Source organism: Bombina bombina, chromosome 4, assembly GCF_027579735.1.
Source record: "Bombina bombina isolate aBomBom1 chromosome 4, aBomBom1.pri, whole genome shotgun sequence".
Taxonomy (NCBI): Eukaryota; Metazoa; Chordata; class Amphibia; order Anura; family Bombinatoridae; genus Bombina; species Bombina bombina.
This window is the reverse complement of record NC_069502.1, coordinates 30,710,917-30,734,873: the sequence shown is the minus strand read 5'-3', so window position 1 is coordinate 30,734,873 and position 23,957 is coordinate 30,710,917. Positions and strand designations below refer to the sequence as shown.

The 23,957-nt window shown below is 43.7% G+C and overlaps 1 protein-coding gene across 1 annotated transcript; it reads right to left on the bottom strand.

Moving 5' to 3' along the window:
* Positions 1-2,062: 2,062 nt before the first annotated feature.
* GPN1 (GPN-loop GTPase 1) lies at positions 2,063-23,137 on the bottom strand (the record flags this gene model as incomplete). Its single annotated transcript, XM_053709439.1, is given in 3 exon segments — positions 2,063-2,824; positions 22,805-22,915; positions 23,044-23,137. Coding segments are annotated over 3 exon segments (291 nt in total), but the record flags the coding sequence as incomplete, so codon positions are not given.
* Between the last annotated feature and the right edge of the window lie 820 nt (positions 23,138-23,957).

The window sequence follows — 23,957 nt, the reverse complement described above, 5'->3', positions numbered from 1 at the left end:
TTTATTTACTTTTATCACCAAATTTGCTTTGTTCTCTTGGTATTCTTAGTTGAAAGCTAAATCTAGGAGGTTCATATGCTAATTTCTAAACCCTTGAAGGCTACCTCTTCTCTCAGGGCATTTTGACAGTTTTTCACCACTAGAGAGTGTTAGTTCATGTGTGTCATATAGATAACACTGTGCTCACACCTGTGGAGTTCCTAGGAGCCAGCACTGTTTGGCTAAAATGCAAATCTGTCAAAAGAACTGAAATAAGGGGGCAGTTTGCAGAGGCTTAGATACAAGGTAATCACAGAGGTAAAAAGTGTATTAATATAACTGAGATAAGGGGCAGTCTGCAGAGGCTTAGCTACAAGGTAATCCCAGAGGTAAAAAGTGTATTAATATAACTGAGATAAGGGAGCAGTTTGCAGAGGCTTAGATACAAGGTAATCACAGAGGTAAAAAGTGTATTAATATAACTGAGATAAGGGGGCAGTTTGCAGAGGCTTAGATACAAGGTAATCACAGAGGTAAAAAGTATATTAATATAACTGAGATAAGGGGCAGTCTGCAGAGGCTTAGATACAAGGTAATCACAGAGGTAAAAAGTGTATTAATATAACTGAGATAAGGGGCAGTCTGCAGAGGGTTAGATACAAGGTAATCACAGAGGTAAAAAGTGTATTAATATAACTGAGATAAGGGGGCAGTTTGCAGAGGCTTAGATACAAGGTAATCACAGAGGTAAAAAGTGTATTAATATAACTGAGATAAGGGGGCAGTTTGCAGAGGCTTAGATACAAGGTAATCACAGAGGTAAAATGTATATTAATATAACTGTTGGTTATGCAAAACTAGGGAATGGGTGATAAAGGGATTATTTATCTTTTAAAACAATACAAATTCTGGTGTAGACTGTCCCTTTAATTTGCAGGTTACAGAATCTGCTTTTTGTCCTGCATGGGGGGCAGGCGCCATTTTACACAAAAGCAGGAGCGGTTTAATGTTTTTTTAAATCTGTAATTTAGTTGTTTTTTTATTGTTAAATATCACTGAGACACCCAGCGAAAAACCTTGTGCACACTCATCTCATTGTGTAAATACCTCCTGTGCATGTTGCTGGGTCATATGAACCATACACGGCCTGTACTGCATACATTTGTTCAGTATAAACTTCATTTGAAGTGTTAGTTGTTTTTTTTTTTTACTGTGATTCAAGGGATATGAAACCAATTCGTTTCTGCTGTGCTACAGCTGTACATACCAAGTAAATGCCACAAGAGCAGATTGAATGGCCGATTGCTCGTTGGGTCTCTTATGATCACGGAGCTCAGGGGCCACACACAATCATTTGTTGCACTTTGAGAACTTGACACCCTTGTATAGAACCATAAAACATATCCCAGTCTTACAGTCCTGCACTGCCAGCATATGATTAATAACGTTTTTTTCTGAGTCAGCGGTAGAAAGAAAAAACTTTATTAATAATAATCTGACAGTGCAGGGCCCTTGTATAGAACCATAAAACATATCCCAGTCTTACAAAGTGCAACAAATAATTGTGTGTGTGGCCCCTGAGCTCCGTGATCATGAGACCCAACGAGCAATCAGCCATTCAACTAGAAAATGCTTCTATTTAATTATTAAAAAGGGATAACACCTACAATTTTACTTTCATCCCGCAGAGAAGGCAATTTTTAAACAACTATCCCATTTTTTCTATTATTGAATTTGCTTAATTCTCTTTTGTTTAAAAGTATACCTAGGTAGGCTCAGAAGCTGCTGATTGGTGGCTGTATATATAAGCATCTTGTCATTAGCTTTCAGCTAGCTCGCAGTAGTGCATTGCTGCTCCTTCAACAAAGGATACCATGAGAATGAAGTAAATAAGATAACAAAATATAGTTTAAAAATTGTATTCTCGATCAGACTCAAGAAAGAAAACCTTTGGGCTTCATGTTCCTTTAATAATGTCAGGAGATGAAGTAAACCGGGTAGAGCTTGTGCTTAGCTTATGCACAACTGACATACACCTATAAAACAGACGTATTCTTTATTCTCAACCCAGAAACACCTCATGCGTAGTAAAACTAAATATTTTATTGCAACTCGTTTCAAAACATCTGTGATTAACATAAAAAAACAGCGCATGCGCCTCTAGTGCCCCCACCTTACAGGAAATCGTGAGAACTGTCGCATGGGAGGACGGTCACAGAGATGTACTAGAGCTTGTCTGCCAGCTGCTGTGAGTAACAATGAAAACAACAATCACTTGCAGGGACAACACATTCTCTACACAGTGTTTAGTTAGTTTGCTGGTAAGAGTCACAGTCTGCACGTGATGGGCAATAAGTGCCATGTAATGGTCGGCACCCCTCCCTGCAGCGGGGGCGCTTATAGCCTGACGATTGCTGCAGATCGCTCTGGTAGAGGCATTGCTTTGGGAAGCACAGGCGTATATGACAGCTGCTGCAGACAGGAGCGGGTGTACAAAGCCATAGCTGCCATAAAACGCCCATCCCTACAGTAAGCAGACGTGATCTTTTAACACTGGCCCAGCAGGAGAACAGAGCATTGCTGTATATATCACCAGACGTGTGCTTGACGTAAACAGCTGCAGCAACCTGGATACAGAGGCACTGAGTACAGCCAGCACTGTCAGTATACTGTCCTATTAAAGTTGTTCATCAGTTCCTGTCGCACTTTCTTCACATTGTGCACAGACTCCTCTATCTCACATGGAGACAGGCTGGACCTCACTGTCCCATCTTCTCTCGGTATTTGTTCTGCGTTTGTTGTAAGAAGTTTGCGAAAGCCGGTTCCTCTAATCTCTCTTCTGCCACTGTCATAGTGAACAAGAGCAAACACAATGCATGAATCACAGCAGCAAGAAATGCTCATGTAAATCTGCTGCTGACTTGTCCCTCACTATGTGAGATAGTCACAGTACAATGAATTAAACGCTAAACCAACACAATACATTCTGCTTCTTTAGGAAGAGCTCAGTCACCAATGGACGGCAAAACAAGAGAAATACAGAGACTGTTCTCTTCTACAAGCTAAAGCTATTTTCTTTTATAAGATATGACGAGTCCACGGATTTCATCCTTACTTGTGGGATATCGCCTCTTGGTCAGCAGGAAGAGGCAAAGCGCACCACAGCAGAGCTGTATATATATAGCTCCTCCCTTCCCTCCCACCCCAGTCATTCTCTTTGCCTGTGTTAGTGATAGGAAGAGGCAGGTGTTAGTTATAGATTCTTCAATCAAGTATTTATTATTTTTAAATGGTACCAGTGTGTGCTATTTTACTCAGGGCTGGAGCTTCAGGCTTTAAGCAATGGACTGGGGAGACTGTCATTCTAATTCAAGCGACTCCCATGTTGTTTGCTCCCCTGCTGATGGTCTTAGCAGATATTATCGAAGACCTGTTTGTCCACACAGATCTGCTGGAGGTGATGAAAATGACATCTTCATTGTGCGGGACAGCCTCATACTGTGTTCAGTATTAAGGTATGTACAGTCATTTACTTCTGGGGAGACTGTAGTATCTCAGAAAGGACTGGTACTGATTCCCTATAACGGGAAGGGGTGATCAATTTGCATAGGGTAAGAGTGTGTGCATGGGTATCCCCTCTTTATTAGGTAAGGTTTAGCAGGACCCTAATAAATGTTTAATCAGTTGGATGTGTTCAGGAGCTTGACGCAGGGTGAGTGTGGCAGCTAAGTGTTCTGCATTAACTTTTGATTTAATGGGAACCAGAGTGTTTTTTTGTGGGGGCACATTTGGCAACTTTTAACTTATATTTGCATGGCTTCAGCCGGATCGGTGATTCCGACATTTTTATTCCCATGCGGTTCTTATGAAGAATGTTATTCAAGGCCGGGGACTTAATTCCGCCCACGATGGGCTTGTGTTAGTAATCGCGCAAGCCGTCTTGGGAGCGCCGTTCTTGGAGGTCTATCAGGAATCGTGGGGGCAGGTAGGCGCCAAAGCTTAGGTGCTAGTGCTTAATTTCACATAATTAGTCTGTACAGCATACCGGACAATTTAAAAAAAGTTTTGTGGCTGCTCCTTGTTGTTACATAGTATTGCGGTGCAGTAAAAAAGTATACGGTTTTATTTTTTAAAGGCACAGTACATCGTTTTTCAACAAAATTCCTAAAAGTGTTTGTTTTTAACAAATTAAAACGACCAATATTGCTATTGCTGGTTTGTTAATCGTGGCTGACCTTCAGGAAAGTACATGTTCTATGTGTTTAGATGCCAATGTGGAACCCCCTATCCCTTTTTGTCCCTCATGTACTGAGAGAGATTACAGTTTAAAGAACAAATTTTCTTTAATGCAAGTATATCTAAGGATGTCTCTCAGCCTGATGAGACTCAAGGTATGCCGCATCTTTCTTCCCAAGCGTCACAACATTTAACGCCCGCTCAGGTGACGCCGTGTTCTTCAACTGCGTCCACTTCATTCACTCTGCAGGATATGGCTGCAGTTAAGTCATCCACTTTTGCAGAAGTTTTATCTAAGTTGCCAGTGTTACAAGGCAAACGCAGCAGGACAGAGGCCCATGTGGTCCCTGCGACTTCTGATGCTTTCTGATGACTTCTGATATACCTTCCCAGGGCTCTGATTTGGGGGGTAGGGAGGCTCTGTCTGAGGGGGAGCTGTCTGATTCAGGAAGTGCATTACCCCCGACAGATTCGGACGTCATGTCCTTCAGATTTAAATGAACACCTCCGTCTTTTGCTACGAGAGGTTTTGGTGACTCTGGACGACTGACTCTATTGTGGTCCCACCAGAGAAATGGAGTAAGATGGACAAATACTTAGAGGTCCCTTCGTATTCCAATGTTTTTCCGGTTCCTAAGAGAATTTCGGAAATTATTGCAAGGGAAACAGAATTTATGTTTACCTGATAAATTTCTTTCTCCAACGGTGTGTCCGGTCCACGGCGTCATCCTTACTTGTGGGATATTCTCTTCCCCAACAGGAAATGGCAAAGAGCCCAGCAAAGCTGGTCACATGATCCCTCCTAGGCTCCGCCTACCCCAGTCATTCGACCGACGTTAAGGAGGAATATTTGCATAGGAGAAACCATATGGTACCGTGGTGACTGTAGTTAAAGAAAATAAAATATCAGACCTGATTAAAAAAACCAGGGCGGGCCGTGGACCGGACACACCGTTGGAGAAAGAAATTTATCAGGTAAACATAAATTCTGTTTTCTCCAACATAGGTGTGTCCGGTCCACGGCGTCATCCTTACTTGTGGGAACCAATACCAAAGCTTTAGGACACGGATGAAGGGAGGGAGCAAATCAGGTCACCTAAATGGAAGGCACCACGGCTTGCAAAACCTTTCTCCCAAAAATAGCCTCAGAAGAAGCAAAAGTATCAAACTTGTAAAATTTGGTAAAAGTGTGCAGTGAAGACCAAGTCGCTGCCCTACATATCTGATCAACAGAAGCCTCGTTCTTGAAGGCCCATGTGGAAGCCACAGCCCTAGTGGAATGAGCTGTGATTCTTTCGGGAGGCTGCCGTCCGGCAGTCTCGTAAGCCAATCTGATGATGCTTTTAATCCAAAAAGAGAGAGAGGTAGAAGTTGCTTTTTGACCTCTCCTTTTACCTGAATAAACAACAAACAAGGAAGATGTTTGTCTAAAATCCTTTGTAGCATCTAAATAGAATTTTAGAGCGCGAACAACATCCAAATTGTGCAACAAACGTTCCTTCTTTGAAACTGGTTTTGGACACAGAGAAGGTACGATAATCTCCTGGTTAATGTTTTTGTTAGAAACAACTTTTGGAAGAAAACCAGGTTTAGTACGTAAAACCACCTTATCTGCATGGAACACCAGATAAGGAGGAGAACACTGCAGAGCAGATAATTCTGAGACTCTTCTAGCAGAAGAAATCGCAACTAAAAACAAAACTTTCCAAGATAATAACTTAATATCAACGGAATGTAAGGGTTCAAATGGAACCCCCTGAAGAACTGAAAGAACTAAATTGAGACTCCAAGGAGGAGTCAAAGGTTTGTAAACAGGCTTGATTCTAACCAGAGCCTGAACAAAGGCTTGAACATCTGGCACAGCTGCCAGCTTTTTGTGAAGTAATACCGACAAGGCAGAAATCTGTCCCTTCAGGGAACTTGCAGACAATCCTTTTTCCAATCCTTCTTGAAGGAAGGATAGAATCCTAGGAATCTTAACCTTGTCCCAAGGGAATCCTTTAGATTCACACCAACAGATATATTTTTTCCAAATTTTGTGGTAAATCTTTCTAGTCACAGGCTTTCTGGCCTGAACAAGAGTATCGATAACAGAATCTGAGAATCCTCGCTTCGATAAAATCAAGCGTTCAATCTCCAAGCAGTCAGCTGGAGTGAAACCAGATTCGGATGTTCGAACGGACCCTGAACAAGAAGGTCTCGTCTCAAAGGTAGCTTCCAAGGTGGAGCCGATGACATATTCACCAGATCTGCATACCAAGTCCTGCGTGGCCACGCAGGAGCTATCAAGATCACCGACGCCCTCTCCTGCTTGATCCTGGCTATCAGCCTGGGGATGAGAGGAAATGGCGGGAACACATAAGCTAGTTTGAAGGTCCAAGGTGCTACTAGTGCATCCACTAGAGCCGCCTTGGGATCCCTGGATCTGGCCCCGTAGCAAGGAACTTTGAAGTTCTGACGAGAGGCCATCAGATCCATGTCTGGAATGCCCCACAGGTGAGTGACTTGGGCAAAGATTTCCGGATGGAGTTCCCACTCCCCCGGATGCAATGTCTGCCGACTCAGAAAATCCGCTTCCCAATTTTCCACTCCTGGGATGTGGATAGCAGACAGGTGGCAGGAGTGAGACTCCGCCCAAAGAATAATTTTGGTTACTTCTTCCATCGCTAGGGAACTCCTTGTTCCCCCCTGATGGTTGATGTACGCAACAGTCGTCATGTTGTCTGATTGAAACCGTATGAACCTGGTCCTCGCAAGCTGGGGCCAGGCCTGGAGAGCATTGAATATCGCTCTCAGTTCCAGAATATTTATCGGTAGAAGAGATTCTTCCCGAGACCAAAGACCCTGAGCTTTCAGGGATCCCCAGACCGCGCCCCAGCCTATCAGACTGGCGTCGGTCGTGACAATGACCCACTCTGGTCTGTGGAACATCATCCCTTGAGACAGATTGTCCAGGGACAGCCACCAACGGAGTGAGTCTCTGGTCTTCTGATTTACTTGTATCTTCGGAGACAAGTCTGTATAGTCCCCATTCCACTGACTGAGCATGCACAGTTGTAATGGTCTTAGATGAATGCGCGCAAAAGGAACTATGTCCATCGCCGCCACCATCAACCCGATCACTTCCATGCACTGAGCTATGGAAGGAAGAGGAACGGAATGAAGTATCCGACAAGAGTCCAGAAGCTTTGTTTTTCTGGCCTCTGTTAGAAAGATCCTCATTTCTAAGGAGTCTATAATTGTTCCCAAGAAGGGAACCCTTGTTGACGGGGATAGAGAACTCTTTTCCACGTTCACTTTCCAGCCGTGAGATCTGAGAAAGGCCAGGACAATGTCCGTGTGAGCCTTTGCTTGAGGAAGGGACGACGCTTGAATCAGAATGTCGTCCAGGTAAGGTACTACTGCAATGCCCCTTGGTCTTAGCACCGCTAGAAGGGACCCTAGTACCTTTGTGAAAATCCTTGGAGCAGTGGCTAATCCGAAAGGAAGCGCCACGAACTGGTAATGTTTGTCCAGGAATGCAAACCTTAGGAACCGATGATGTTCCTTGTGGATAGGAATATGTAGATACGCATCCTTTAAATCCACCGTGGTCATGAATTGACCTTCCTGGATGGAAGGAAGGATAGTTCGAATGGTTTCCATCTTGAACGATGGGACCTTGAGAAATTTGTTTAAGATCTTGAGATCTAGGATTGGTCTGAACGTTCCCTCTTTTTTGGGAACTATGAACAGATTGGAGTAGAACCCCATCCCCTGTTCTCTTAATGGAACAGGATGAATCACTCCCATTTTTAACAGGTCTTCTACACAATGTAAGAACGCCTGTCTTTTTATGTGGTCTGAAGACAACTGCGACCTGTGGAACCTCCCCCTTGGGGGAAGTCCCTTGAATTCCAGAAGATAACCCTGGGAGACTATTTCTAGCGCCCAAGGATCCAGAACATCTCTTGCCCAAGCCTGAGCGAAGAGAGAGAGTCTGCCCCCCACCAGATCCAGTCCCGGATCGGGGGCCAATATTTCATGCTGTCTTGGTAGCAGTGGCAGGTTTCTTTGCCTGCTTTCCCTTGTTCCAGCCTTGCATTGGTCTCCAAGCTGGCTTGGCCTGAGAAGTATTACCCTCTTGCTTAGAGGACGTAGCACCTTGGGCTGGTCCGTTTTTACGAAAGGGACGAAAATTAGGTCTATTTTTTGCCTTGAAAGGCCGATCCTGAGGAAGGGCGTGGCCCTTACCCCCAGTGATATCAGAGATAATCTCTTTCAAGTCAGGACCAAACAACGTTTTCCCCTTGAAAGGAATGTTTAGTAGCTTGTTCTTGGAAGACGCATCAGCCGACCAAGATTTCAACCAAAGCGCTCTGCGCGCCACAATAGCAAACCCAGAGTTCTTAGCCGCTAACTTAGCCAATTGCAAAGAGGCATCTAGAGTGAAAGAATTAGCCAATTTGAGAGCATTGATTCTGTCCATAATCTCCTCATAAGGAGGAGAGTCACTATCGAGCACCTTAAGCAGTTCATCAAACCAGAAATATGCGGCAGTAGTGACAGGGACAATGCATGAAATGGGTTGTAGAAGGTAACCCTGCTGAACAAACATCTTTTTAAGCAAACCTTCTAATTTTTTATCCATAGGATCTTTGAAAGCACAACTATCCTCTATGGGAATAGTGGTGCGTTTGTTTAAAGTAGAAACCGCTCCCTCGACCTTGGGGACTGACTGCCATAAGTCCTTTCTGGGGTCGACCATAGGAAACAATTTTTTAAATATGGGGGGAGGGACGAAAGGAATACCGGGCCTTTCCCATTCTTTATTAACAATGTCCGCCACCCGCTTGGGTATAGGAAAAGCTTCTGGGAGCCCCGGCACCTCTAGGAACTTGTCCATTTTACATAGTTTCTCTGGGATGACTAAATTTTCACAATCATCCAGAGTGGATAATACCTCCTTAAGCAAAATGCGGAGATGTTCCAATTTAAATTTAAATGTAATCACATCCGATTCAGCCTGCTGAGAAATGTTCCCTAAATCAGTAATTTCTCCCTCAGACAAAACCTCCCTGGCCCCCTCAGATTGGGTTAGGGGCCCTTCAGAGATATTAATATCAGCGTCGTCATGCTCTTCAGTAACTAAAACAGAGCAGCCACGCTTACGCTGACAAGGGTTCATTTTGGCTAAAATGTTTTTGACAGAATTATCCATTACAGCCGTTAATTGTTGCATAGTAAGGAGTATTGGCGCGCTAGATGTACTAGGGGCCTCCTGAGTGGGCAAGACTCGTGTAGACGAAGGAGGGAATGATGCAGTACCATGCTTACTCCCCTCACTTGAGGAATCATCTTGGGCATCATTGTCATTATCACATAAATCACATTTATTTAAATGAATAGGAATTCTGGCTTCCCCACATTCAGAACACAGTCTATCTGGTAGTTCAGACATGTTAAACAGGCATAAACTTGAACAGAAAGTACAAAAAACGTTTTAAAATAAAACCGTTACTGTCACTTTAAATTTTAAACTGAACACACTTTATTACTGCAATTGCGAAAAAACATGAAGGAATTGTTCAAAATTCACCAAATTTTCACCACAGCGTCTTAAAGCTTTGAAAATATTGCACACCAATTTTGGAAGCTTTAACCCTTAAAATAACGGAACCGGAGCCGTTTTAAGCTTTAAACCCCTTTACAGTCCCTGGTATCTGCTTTGCTGAGACCCAACCAAACCCAAAGGGGAATACGATACCAAATGACGCCTTCAGAAGTCTTTTATAAGTATCAGAGCTCCTCTCACATGCGACTGCATGCCATGCCTCTCAAAAACAAGTGCGCAACACCGGCGCGAAAATGAGACTCTGCCTATGCTTTGGGAAAGCCCCTAAAGAATAAGGTGTCTAAAACAGTGCCTGCCGATATTATTATATCAAAATACCCATATAAAATGATTCCTCAAGGCTAAATATGTGTTAATAATCAATCGATTTAGCCCAGAAAAAGTCTACAGTTTAAATAAGCCCTTGTGAAGCCCTTATTTACAATCGTAATAAACATGGCTTACCGGATCCCATAGGGAAAATGACAGCTTCCAGCATTACATCGTCTTGTTAGAATGTGTCATACCTCAAGCAGTAAGAGACTGCACACTGTTCCCCCAACTGAAGTTAATTGCTCTCAACAGTCCTGTGTGGAACAGCCATGGATTTTAGTTACGGTTGCTAAAATCATTTTCCTCATACAAACAGAATTCTTCATCTCTTTTCTGTTTCTGAGTAAATAGTACGTACCAGCACTATTTGAAAATAACAAACTCTTGATTGAATAATGAAAAACTACAGTTAAACACTAAAAAACTCTAAGCCATCTCCGTGGAGATGTTGCCTGTACAACGGCAAAGAGAATGACTGGGGTAGGCGGAGCCTAGGAGGGATCATGTGACCAGCTTTGCTGGGCTCTTTGCCATTTCCTGTTGGGGAAGAGAATATCCCACAAGTAAGGATGACGCCGTGGACCGGACACACCTATGTTGGAGAAATGGGAAATACCCGATCCCGTTCTCCCCTTCCCCTATTTTTAAGAAAATGTACCAGATAGCTTACACTGTCCGGGACTCTTCGCAGACGGTCCCTAAGGTGGAGGGAGCTATTTCTACCCTGGCGAAGCGTACGACTATTCCTGTCGAGGACAGTTGTGCTTTCAAAGACCCCATGGATAAGAAGTTGGAGGGTCTTCTCAAAAAACTCTATATTCATCAGGGGTTTTTATTGCAACTGGCGGCCTGCATTGTAACAGTCACGACTGCGGCTGCTTTTTGGTTTGACGCCCTAGAAGAGTCTCTTAGAACGGAGACCTCTTTAGAGGAAATACAGGACAGAATTAAGGCCCTTAGCTGGCTAATTGTTTTATTAAGGATGCTTCCTTTCAGATCACCAAATTAGCGGCTAAGAGTTTGGGATTCTCCATCTTAGCACGAAGAGCTTTATGGTTAAAATCTTGGTCTGCGGATGTGTCCTCTAAATCCAAGCTTTTGGCTATTTCTTTCAAGGGAATGACACTATTCAGGCCTGATTTGAAAGGGATCATTTCTGATATTACAAGAGGCAAGGGTCATCTCCTCCCTCAAGGCAAAACATCTAAGCAAAGGGGACGACAGAGTAATTTTTGTTCCTTTTGTAATTTCAAAGGAGTCCCCCCTTCCGCTAAACAGGAAGGGAATTATCCTCAAGCCAAGCTCACCTGGAGACCCAACCAGGCTTGGAACAAGAGTAAACAACCCAAGAAGCCCGCTGCTGCTCCTAAGACAGCATGAAGGGGCGGCCCCCGATCCGGGACCGGATCTAGTAGGGGGCAGACTTTCTCTCTTTGTCCAGGCTTGGATAAGAGACGTTCAGGATCCCTGGACACTAGAAATCGTGTCTCAAGGGTATCAGTTGGAGTTCAAAAATTCCTTCCCAAGGGGAAGGTTTCTTCTTTCACGATTGTCTGTAGACCAGATAAAAAGAGGCGTTCTTACGTTGTGTAAAAGACCTCTCCTCCATGGGAGTAATTTGTCCCGTTCCAATACAGGGGCAGTGGTTTTACTCAAATCTTTTTGTGGTTCCCAAAAAAGAGGGAACGTTCCGACCCATTTTAGATCTCAAGAGTCTAAACAATTTCTCAGCGTTCCATCCTTCAAGATGGAGACTATTCTGACAATTCTTCCATTGATCCAGGAGGGTCAATATATGACTACTGTGGACTTAAAGGATGCATATCTTCATATTCCTATCCACAGAGATCATCACCAGTTCCTAAGGTTTGCCTTTCTGGACAAACATTTTCAGTTCGTGGCCCTTCCTTTCGGGCTGGCCATGGCACCCAAGATCTTCATGAAGGTTCTAGGGTCTCTGCTGGCGGTTCTCAGGCCGCGGGGCATTGCAGTGGCGCCTCATCTGGACGATATTCTGATTCAGGTGTCGTCTTATCAGCTGACAAAGTCTCATACCGACATTGTTCTATCCTTTCTAAGGACTCACTGTTGGAAGGTGAATCTATAAAAGGGCTCACTAGTTCCACAGACAAGGGTTCCTTTCCTGGGAACTCTAATAGACTCTATATCCATGAAAATCTTTTTGACGAAAGTCAGAAAGTTAAAGATTCTGAATACATGCCGATCCCTTCAGTCCAATCCTCGGCCATCAGTGAGCTCAGTGCATGGAGGTAATTGGATTGATGGTGGCGGCAATGGACATCATTCCGTGTGCTCGTTTTCATCTCTGACCTCTACAACTGAGCATGCTCAGACAGTGGAATGGAGATTATGCAAATTTGTCTCCTCAGATAGATCTGGATCAGGAGGCAAGGGACTCTCTTCTTTGGTGGTTGTCGCCGGATCATCTGTCCCAAGGGACGTGCTTCCACAGACCCTCATGGGTGATAGTGACAACGGACGCCAGTCTACTAGGATGGGGTGCAGTCTAAAATTCCCTGAAAGCTCAGGGTGTGTGGACTCTGTCGGAGTCTCTACTTCCAATCAATATTCTGGAGTTGAGAGCAATATTAAATGCGCTTCAGACTTGGCTTCGGCCAAATTCATCCGATTTCAGTCTGACATCACTACTGTGGCTTACATCAACCATCAGGGAGGAACAAGGAGTTCCTTATCGATGACAGAAGTATCCAAGATAATTCGGTGGGCGGAGGCTCACTCTTGTTATCTGTCAGCAATCTACATCCCAGGAGTGGACAACTGGGAAGCAGATTTTTTGAGCAGACAGATCTTTCATCCGGGGGAATGGGAACTCCATCCGGAGGTCTTTGCCACCCTGATTCTCAGATGGGGCAGACCGGAGCTGGATCTTATGGCATCTCGTCAGAATGCCAAGCTCCCGAGATACGGATCCAGGTCCAGGGATCCTCAGGCCGAACTGATAGATGCCTTGGTCGTTCAACCTAGGTTATATGTTTCCGCCATTTGCTCTCCTTCCCCGGGTGATTGCTCGAGTCAAACAGGAGAGAGATTCAGTGATTCTCATCGCTCCTGCGTGGCCTCGCAGGACTTGGTATGCCGATCTGGTGGACATGTCCTCTCTGCCGCCGTGGAAGGAAGCTTCCATTGAGGCAAGAACTTCTCATTCTAGGACCCTTCCATCATCCGAATCTAATTTCTCTGTAGCTGACTACTTGGAGATTGAAAGCTTGATTTTATCTAAGCGAGAGGTCTCCGATTCGGTCATTGATACATTGATCCAGGCACGTAAGCCTAGAAAGATTTACCATAAAATATGGCATAATTATCTTTATTGGTACGAATCCAAGGGCTACTCATGGAGTAAGATTATGATTCCTAGGACTATCTTTTCTCCAAGGATTGGAGAAAGGGTTATCAGCAAGTTCCTTAAAGGGACAGATTTCTGTTTTATCTATTTTGCTACACAAACGTCTGGCAGATATTCCGGATGTTCAATCCTTTTGTCAGGCTCTGACTAGAATCAGGCCTGTGTTTAGACCTATTGCTCCTCCTTGGAGTTTGAATTTAGTTCTTAAATGTTCTTCAAGGGGTTCCGTTTGAACCTATGCATTCCATAGATATTAAATTTCTATCTTGTTAAGTTTTATTTTTGGTTGCTATTTCTTCTGTTCGCAGAGTTTCTGAGCTTTCAACATTACAATGTTATTCTCCTTACCTTATTTTTCATTCCGATAAGGTAGTGTTACGTACCAAACCTGGTTTTCTTCCTAAGGTTGTTTCTAACAAAAATATTAATCAGGAAATTATTGTTCCTTCGTTGTGTCCTAATCCTTCTTCTAAGAAGGAGCGTCTGTTACATAACTTGGACGTGGTCCATGCCCTGAAGTTTTACTTGCAGGCGACTAAAGAATTTCGTCAATCATCTTCATTATTTGTTATTTTTTCTGGAAAACGTAGGGGTCAGAAAGCTACGGCTACCTCTCTTTCTTTTTGGCTGAAGAGTATCATCCGTTTTGCATATGAGACTGCTGGACAGCAGCCTCCTGAATGAATTACGGCTCATTCTACTATGGCTGTGGCTTCCTCATGGGCATTTAAAAACGATGCTTCTGTTGAACAGATTTGCAAGGCTGCAACTTGGTCGTCTTCACACTTTATAACAAATTTGATACTTTTGCCTCGTCCGAGGCTGTTTTTGGGAGAAAGGTTCTTCAAGCAGTGGTGCCTTCCGTTTAGGTTCCTGTCTTGTCCTTCCCTTTCATCCGTGTCCTATAGCTTTGGTATTGTATCCCATAAGTAAGGATGAAATCCGTAGACGCGTCATATCTTGTAAAAGAAAAGGAAATGTATGCTTACCTGATAAATGTATTTCTTTTACGATATGACGAGTCCACGGCCCACCCTGTCATTTTCTAAGACAGGTATTTATTTTTGTTAAACTTCAGTCACCTCTGCACCGTGGCTTTGCCTTTCTCTTCCTAACTTCGGTCGAATGACTGGAGTGGGAGGGAAGGGAGGAGCTATATATACAGCTCTGCTGTGGTGCTCTTTGCCTCCTCCTGCTGACCAGGAGGCGATATCCCATAAGGATGAAATCTGTGGACTCGTCATATCATAAAAGAAATACATTTATCAGGTAAGCATAAATTTCCTTTTTTCAAGGAAACTAGTGGAGACGGATAGGAGCAATGAAAAACAGAATTTATGCTTACCTGATAAATTTCTCTCTCTTGCGACGTACCGAGTCCACGGATTCATCCAATACTTGTGGGATGTTCTCCTTCCCAACAGGATGTGGCAAAGAGAGCACCCACAGCAGAGCTGTCTATATAGCTCCTCCCCTAACTCCACGCCCCAGTCATTTGACCGAAGGCTAGGAAGAAAAAGGAGAAACTATAGGGTGCAGAGGTGACTGGAGATATATAATAAAAAATACTACCTGTCTTAAATAGACAGGGCGGGCCGTGGACTCGATACATCGCAAGAGAAAGAAATTTATCAGGTAAGCATAAATTCTGTTTTCTCTTGCAAGATGTATCTAGTCCACGGATTCATCCAATACTTGTGGGATACCAATACCAAAGCTTTAGGACACGGATGAAGGGAGGGACAAGACAGATAACTAAACGGAAGGCACCACTGCTTGTAGAACCTTTCTCCCAAAAATAGCCCCCGAAGAAGCAAAAGTATCAAATTCTCTAGTAGAGTGAGCAGTAATCCTTTAAGGAGGCTGCTGGCCAGCAGTCTCATAAGCCAAATGGATGATGCTTTTCAGCCAAAAAGAAAGAGGTTGCCGTAGCCTTTTGACCTCTCCACTTTCCAGAATAGACAACAAACAATGAAGATGTTTGACGGAAATCTTTAGTTGCTTGTAAGTAGAACTTTAAAGCACGAACCACATCTAGGTTGTGCAACAAACGTTCCTTCTTGGAAGAAGGATTAGGACACAGAGAAGGAACAACAATTTCCTGATTGATATTCCTATTAGAAACAACCTTAGGAAGAAACCCAGGTTTGGTACGCAAAACCACCTTATCCGCATGGAAAACAAGATAAGGGGAGTCACACTGTAAAGCAGATAACTAAGAAACTCTTTGAGCTGAAGAGATAGCTACTAAAAACAGAACTTTCCAAGATAAGAGCTTAATATCTATGGAATGCATAGGTTCAAACGGAACCCCTTGAAGAACTTTAAGAACCAAATTTAAACTCCATGGCGGAGCAACAGGTTTAAACACAGGCTTGATTCTAACTAAAGCCTGACAAAACGTCTGAACGTCTGGAACATCTGCCAGACGCTTGTGTAAAAGGATAGACAAATCAGATATTTGTCCCTTTAAGGAACTAGCTGATAATCCCTTCTCCAATCCTACTTGGAGAAAAGATAATAGCCTAGGAATCCTGATCTTACTCCATGAGTAACCCTTGGAATCACACCAGTAAAGATATTTACGCCATATCTTATGATAGATTTTCCTGGTGACAGGCTTTCGAGCCTGAATCAAGGTATCAATGACCGATTCAGAGAAACCACGCTTTTCTAAAATCAAGCGTTCAATCTCCAAGCAGTCAGACGCAGAGAAATTAGATTTGGATGCTTGAATGGACCTTGAATCAGAAGGTCCTGCCTCAGCGGCAGAGTCCATGGTGGGACGGATGACATGTCCACCAGATCTGCATACCAAGTCCTGCGTGGCCACGCAGGTGCTATCAAAATGACTGAAGCTCTCTCCTGCTTGATTCTGGCAATCAGACGAGGAAGGAGAGGGAATGGTGGAAACACATAGGCCAGGTTGAAGGACCAGGGCACAGCTAGAGCATCTATCAGTACTGCCTGGGGATCCCTTGACCTGGACCCGTAAAAAGGAAGCTTGGCGTTCTGACGAGACGCCATCAGATCCAATTCTGGTGTGCCCCATAGCTGAATCAGTTGGGCAAATACCTCCGGATGGAGCTCCCACTCCCCCGGATGAAAAGTCTGACTTAGGAAATCCGCCTCCCAGTTCTCTACCCCTGGGATATGGATTGCTGAAAGATGGCAAGAGTGAGTCTCTGCCCATCGGATTATTTTGGAAACTATCATCGCTAGAGAACTCAGTGTTCCCCCTTGATGATTGATATAAGCTACAGTCGTGATGTACAAATGAAATCTGATGAATTTGGCCGCAGCCAGTTGAGGCCACGCCTGAAGCGCATTGAATATCGCTCTCAGTTTTAGAATGTTTATCAGGAGGAGAGTCTCCTCCTGAGACCATAACCCCTGTGCTTTCAGGGAGTTCCAGACTGCACCCCAGCCCAGTAGGCTGGCATCTGTCGTAACTATGACCCACTCTGGTCTGCGGAAACACATTCCCTGAGACAGGTGAACCTGTGACAACCACCAGAGAAGATAATCTCTGGTTTCCTGATCCAGATCTATCTGAGGAGATAAATCTGCATAATCCCCATTCCACTGTTCGAGCATGCATAGTTGCAGTGGTCTGAGGTGTAGGCGAGCAAACAGAACTTTGTCCATTGCCGCTACCATAAGTCCGATTACCTCCATACACTGAGCCACTGATGGCGCTGAATGGAATGAAGAGCTTGGCAGATGTTTACGAGTTTTAATTTCCTGACATCCGTCAGAAATATTTTCATTTCTACCGAGTCTTTCAGAGTTCCTAGGAAGGAAACCTTTGTGAGAGGGAAGAGAGAACTCTTTTTTTATGTTCACCTTCCACCCATGAGACCTTAGAAAAGCCAACACGATGTCCGTGTGTGACTTGGCTAGTTGGAAAGTTGACACTTAAATTAAGATAAGGCGCCACTGCTATGCCCCGCGGTCTTAGAACCGCTAGAAGGGACCCTAGCACTTTTGTGAAAATTCTGGGAGCCGTGGCCAACCCAAAGGGAAGGGCCACGAACTGGTAATGTCTGTCCAGAAAGGCGAACCTGAGGAATCGGTGATGATCTCTGTGGATAGGAATGTGCAGATACGCATCCTTTAAGTCCACGGTGGTCATATATTGACCCTCCTGGATCAGTGACAGAATAGTCCGAATGGTCTCCATCTTGAAAGACGGGACTCTGAGGAATTTATTTAGGATCTTGATATCCAAGATTGGTCTGAAAGTTCCTTCTTTTTAGGGAACCACAAACAGGTTGGAGTAAAACCCTTGCCCCTGTTCCGCTCTTGGAACCGGGTGAATCACTCCCATGGTATGTAGGTCTTCTACACAGCGTAAGAACGCCTCTCTTTTTGTCTGGTTTGCAGACAATTGAGAAATGTGAAATCGGATCTTTGAAGTCCAGAAGATATCCCTGGGAAACAATTTCTAAAGCCCAGGAATCGTGAACATCTCTTGCCCAAGCCTGAGCGAAGAGAGAGAGTCTGCCCCCTGCTAGATCCGGTCCCGGATCGGGGGCTACCCCTTCATGCTGTCTTGGAGGCAGCTGCAGGCTTCTTGGCCTGTTTACCCTTGTTCCAAGCCTGGTTAGGTCTCCAGGCTGACTTGGATTGAGCAAAATTCCCCTCTTGCTTTGCAGCAGGGGGAAGCTGAAGCGGGACCACTCTTGAAGTTTCGAAAGGAACGAAAATTATTTTGTTTTATCCTGAGGGAGGGTATGGCCCTTCCCTCCAGTGATGTCTGAAATAATTTCCTTCAGTTCAGGCCCGAATAGAGTCTTACCTTTGAAAGGGATGGTCAAAAGCTTTGATTTTGATGACACATCAGCTGACCAGGACTTAAGCCATAACGCTCTATGCAATAAAATGGCAAAACCTGAATTTTTTGCCACTAATTTAGCCAATTGAAAAGCGGCATCTGTAATGAAAGAATTAGCCAGCTTAAGAGCCTTAATTCTATCCAGAATATCATCTAATGGGGTCTTCCCCTGGAGAGCCTCGAACCAAAAAGCAGCTGCAGTAGTTACAGGAACAATGCATGCAATAGGCTGGAGAAGAAAACCCTGATGAACAAAAATTTTCTTCAGGAGACCCTCTAATTTTTTATCCATAGGATCTTTGAAAACACAACTGTCTTCAATAGGTATAGTTGTACGCTTAGCTAGTGTAGAAATAGCTCCCTCCACCTTAGGGACGTCTGCCATGAGTCCCGCATGGTGTCCAATATGGGAAACATTTTCTTTAAAGTAGGAGGGGGAGCGAACGGTATACCTGGTCTATCCCACTCCTTAGAAACAATATCCGCAATCCTCTTAGGGACCGGAAAAACATCAGTGTAAACAGGAACCTCTAAGTATTTGTCCATTTTACACAACTTCTCTGGAACCACAATAGGGTCGCCAATACCTCCCTGAGCAACAAGCGGCGGTGTTCTAGCTTGAATTTAACCCCTTAATGACCACAGCACTTTTCCATTTTCTGTCCGTTTGGGACCAAGGCTATTTTTACATTTTTGCGGTGTTTGTGTTTAGCTGTAATTTTCCTCTTACTCATTTACTGTACCCACACATATTATATACAGTTTTTCTCGCCATTAAATGGACTTTCTAAAGATACCAATATTTTCATCATATTTTATAATTTACTATAAAAAAAATTATAAAATATGAGGAAAAATTGAAAAAAACCCCACTTTTTCTAACTTTGACCCCCAAAATCTGTTACATATCTACAACCACCAAAAAACACCCATGCTAAATAGTTTCTAAATATTATGCTGAGTTTAGAAATACCCAATGTTTACATGTTCTTTGCTTTTTTTGCAAGTTATAGGGAAATAAATACAAGTAGCACTTTGCTATTTCCAAACCATTTTTTTTTCAAAATTAGCGCTAGTTACATTGGAACCCTGATATCTTTCAGGAATCTCTGAATATCCATTGACATGTATATATATATTTTTAGTAGACATCCCAAAGTATTGATCTAGGCCCATTTTGGTATATTTCATGCCACCATTTCACCGCCAAATGCGATCAAATAAAAAAAATCGTTCACTTTTTCACAAATTTTTTCACAAACTTTAGGTTTCTCACTGAAATTATTTACAAACAGCTTGTGCAATTATGGCACAAATGGTTGTAAATTCTTCTCTGGGATCCCCTTTGTTCAGAAATAGCATACTTATATGGCTTTGGTGTTGCTTTTTGGTAATTAGAATGCCACTAAATGCCACTGCGCACCACACGTGTATTATGCCCAGCAGTGAAGGGGTTAATTAGGGAGCATGTAGGGAGCTTTTTGGGGTAATTTTAGCTTTAGTGTAGTGTAGTAGACAACCCCAAGTATTGATCTAGGCCCATTTTGGTATATTTCATGCCACCATTTCACCGCCAAATGCGATCAAATTAAAAAAAACGTAAAATTTTTCAAAATTTTAGGTTTCTCACTGAAATCATTTACAAACAGCTTGTGCAGTTATGGCACAAATGGTTCTAAATGCTTCTCTGGGATCCCCTTTGTTCAGAAATAGCAGACATATATGGCTTTGGCGTTGCTTTTTGGTATTTTGAAGGCTGCTAAATGCCGCTGCGCATCACACGTGTATTATGGCTAGCAGTGAAGGGGTTAATTAGGTAGCTTGTAGGGAGCTTGCAGGGTTAATATTAGATTTAGTGTAGAGCTCAGCCTCCCACCTGAAACATCAGACCCCCTGATCCCTCCCAAACAGCTCTCTTCCCTCCCCCACCCCACAATTGTCCCCGCCATCTTAAGTACTGGCAGAAAGTCTGCCAGTACTAAAATAAAAGCTATATTTGTATTTTTTGGTGTTTTTTTTTTAAAGCATATTTACATATGCTGTTGTGTACTATCCCCCCTTAGCCCCCAACCTCACTGATCCCCCCCCAAACAGCTCTATAACCCTCCCACTCTAACTTAATGGGCGCCATCTTGGGTACTGGCAGCTGTCTGCCAGTACCCAGTTTAGAAGAAAAAATGTATTTGTTTTACATTTTTTAGACTTTTCTGTAGTGTAGCTTCCCCCCCACACAAAAACCAACCCCCCACCCCTCCACCCCTCCACGATCTCTTTTAGTGTTTATTTTTTTTGGTGTGCCTAGGCCACTTAACATTTTACTTTTATTCACTTTCCGTAGTGTAGCGGTTCCCACCCGCTCCCGCCCCGTGCACGCGCCCGCCCGCCACCCTCCGTGCACGCGCGCGCGTCCGTGCGCGCCCCCGACGGTCCCGCGCCCGATCCCGCCCCCCTCGACGTCACACGGCACACCGATGGCCGCCCACCCGCCTACGATACCGGCCATCGATGTCCGGTGCAGAGAGGGCCACAGAGTGGCTCTCTCTGCATCGGATGGCCATGTCAGGTTATTGCAGGATGCCTCCATATAGAGGCATCACTGCAATAACCGGAAAGCAGCTGGAAGCGAGCAGGATCGCTTCCAGCTGCTTTCCAAACCGAGGACGTGCAGGGTACGTCCTCAGGCGTTAACTGCCTTTTTTTTTTGAGGACGTACCCTGCACGTCCTCGGTCATTAAGGGGTTAAAGGCCTTCATATCAGAGTCTGTCTGAGGGAGCTTCTTTCCTGAATCAGAAATCTCTCCCTCAGATAGCAAATCCCTCATTCCTACCTCAGAACATTGCGAGGGAATATCGGATACGGCCACTAAAGCGACAGAAAGCTCAGCATTTGTTCTTAACCCAGAGCTATCACGCTTCCCTTGAAACCCAGGCAGTTTAGATAAAACATCTGAGGGTACAATTCATAACTGCTGCCATGTCTTGTAAGGTAAATGAATTAGACGCACTAGAAGTACTTGGCGTCGCTTGTGCGGGCGTTACTGGTTGTGACACTTGGGGAGAACTAGATGGCATAACCTCATTTCTTTCTGTCTGAGAATCCTCTAGCGTTACATTTTTAAGTGCTACAATATGCTCTTTAAAATGTATAGACATATCAGTACAAGTGGGACACATTCTAAGAGGGGGTTCCACAATGTATACTAAACATATTGAACAAGGAGTTTCCTTGATGTTAGACATGTTTAACAGGCTAGTAATGAGACAAGCAAGCTTGGAAAACACTTCATTCATTGAAAAACAACAATTTTAAAAAAAAAACGGTACTGTGCCTTTAAGAGAAAAAAACATGTACACGTTCTGCAAAACTGCTTAAAAATGCATCAAATCCTTCAAATTTTTTACAGTATATGTAGTAAGCCTTAGTAAGGTTGCACCACCAGTAAAAAATGAAATTAACCCATTAACAACATAACCGGATTGACACGAGTCAAAAAAACGGAATATATACAGTCAGCACCTTGCCACAGCTCTGCTGTGGCGCCTACCTGCACTTAGGGGTTGAATTTAAGGTAATAAAGCTTTGTTTTGCCCCAAAACCGCTTCAGGACCCTCCTGTGTTGCAGCTTGCTGTCCAGAATGAATAAAAACTTGCGCATCTAAGGCGCAAAATTAGGCCCCATCCACCTCTTACACGATGTCTGTTGGGCCTTAAAGTGACACAAGCCAAATGAACCCTCTAAATACAAAGTCCAAAAAACGCTTTAGCAAATTTCTAAAAAATGTTTACTCTATTATATAAGTGTCAACCAGCAGAGTAATTTAGCCCTTATGCAAGCTTGTAATACTACCAAAGTGTTTGATTACAGCTTACCCTTCCCCTAATAGGGATAATGTCAGCCCTTTTCTTGAAATATCAGTGTCTTTCTAGAAAAGAATGACTGAACATACCTCAGTGCAGCATAGCCTGCAAAACCGTTCCTCAACTGACAGTTCCTGTACTCCTCAGCATCTGTGGGAACAGCAATGGATTTTAGTTACAAATGCTAAGATCATAATCCTCCAGGCAGAAATCTTCATCTTTTTTCTGCTTGAGAGTAAATAGAACACACCGGTACCATTCAAAATAAACTCTTGCTTGAAGAAAAGAAAACTAATATTCTGTCACCACAATCACTTTACCCTTCCTTATTGCTTAGAGCCGGCAAAGAGAATGACTGGGGGGTGGAGTTAGGAGAGGAGCTATATAGATAGCTCTGCTGTGGGTGCTCTCTTTGCCACTTCCTGTTGGGAAGGAGAATATCCCACAAGTATTGGATGAATCTGTGGACTCGATACATCTTGCAAGAGAAATATATATTTTGCTGTATACAGTACATAAACACCTGTCACTCTGCTTACATAAGTCACAAGACAACGCACAATGCCCCCAACTCCTCACCTTCATGGTCAATATCATCTGTGTCGCTATCCTCTGCCTCTTCATCATCCTCGTCCACATTACCCCGGGTAAAAATCAGGTCAGAGGGTCCCATTGCAGCATCCGCTGAGCCTTTAAACAGAAGGGGACAAAGCCATGAGGAAAAGAAGATGGTCTTACTCCACAAGCGGATACAAATAATAGTTCATACAATCCTTTCATGTATCTCAGAATGGCCACAGGCCTGATGAAATAGTTACCTGCTGCCTGCTGTCCGGGGTCCAGGGCAATAGAGCCCATGTCTTTGTGCAGCCGCTCCAATTGCTTCTGTTGCTCACGCCTCTGCTCCTCCTCCTGCACCAAGAACAGCACATGCGTTACACACCGACACAAATAACAATAGGGAGAGTCTAGCTAAAGAACTAACTAATTAAATGGAGTACGTGTGTGTGTGTGTATATAAATATATATATATATATATATATAAACATGTTACATTGTTTGTTCATACTGAATCTTATTGCTGGTTTGTTCTTTTCTAAAATCTGCTACTAATTTCCTGGCTGCTAAAAAAAATGAAGGAATGAATCACATCCACCAGATATCAGGAGGCTGATTAATTTCTGCCTTGTCAGGGGAGAAAATGAAGTACAAGTTTCACTGTGGAAGCTCAAACAGCAGATGTTTACTAAACAGTCTTTTAAAGTCACAGAACAAATATCTTAACACCAAAGTAGCCCCTTTATCGCCAGCTTCCAAAGCAGGACCCAGTAAATACTGTTCTAGTGAGAAGCTGTGCAGGCTTCACATACAATGGCAGAATAAAGAATCCTCAGATCACAGTAATCTACACATTTCTTAGGCTGGGCCTCTTTGTCCACACGTGCCACTCTACTAACTGATGCTGAGAGCATACTGGTGTCTGAACATGTCCTAGTGCCATAAGTGTGATGTGCCACTCTACTAACCAATACTGAGAGCATACTGGTGTCTGAACATGTCCTAGTGCCATAAGTGTGATGTGCCACTCTACTAACTGATGCTGAGAGCATACTGGTGTCTGAACATGTCCTAGTGCCATAAGTGTGATGTGCCACTCTACTAACTGATGCTGAGAGCATACTGGTGTCTGAACATGTCCTAGTGCCATAAGTGTGATGTGCCACTCTACTAA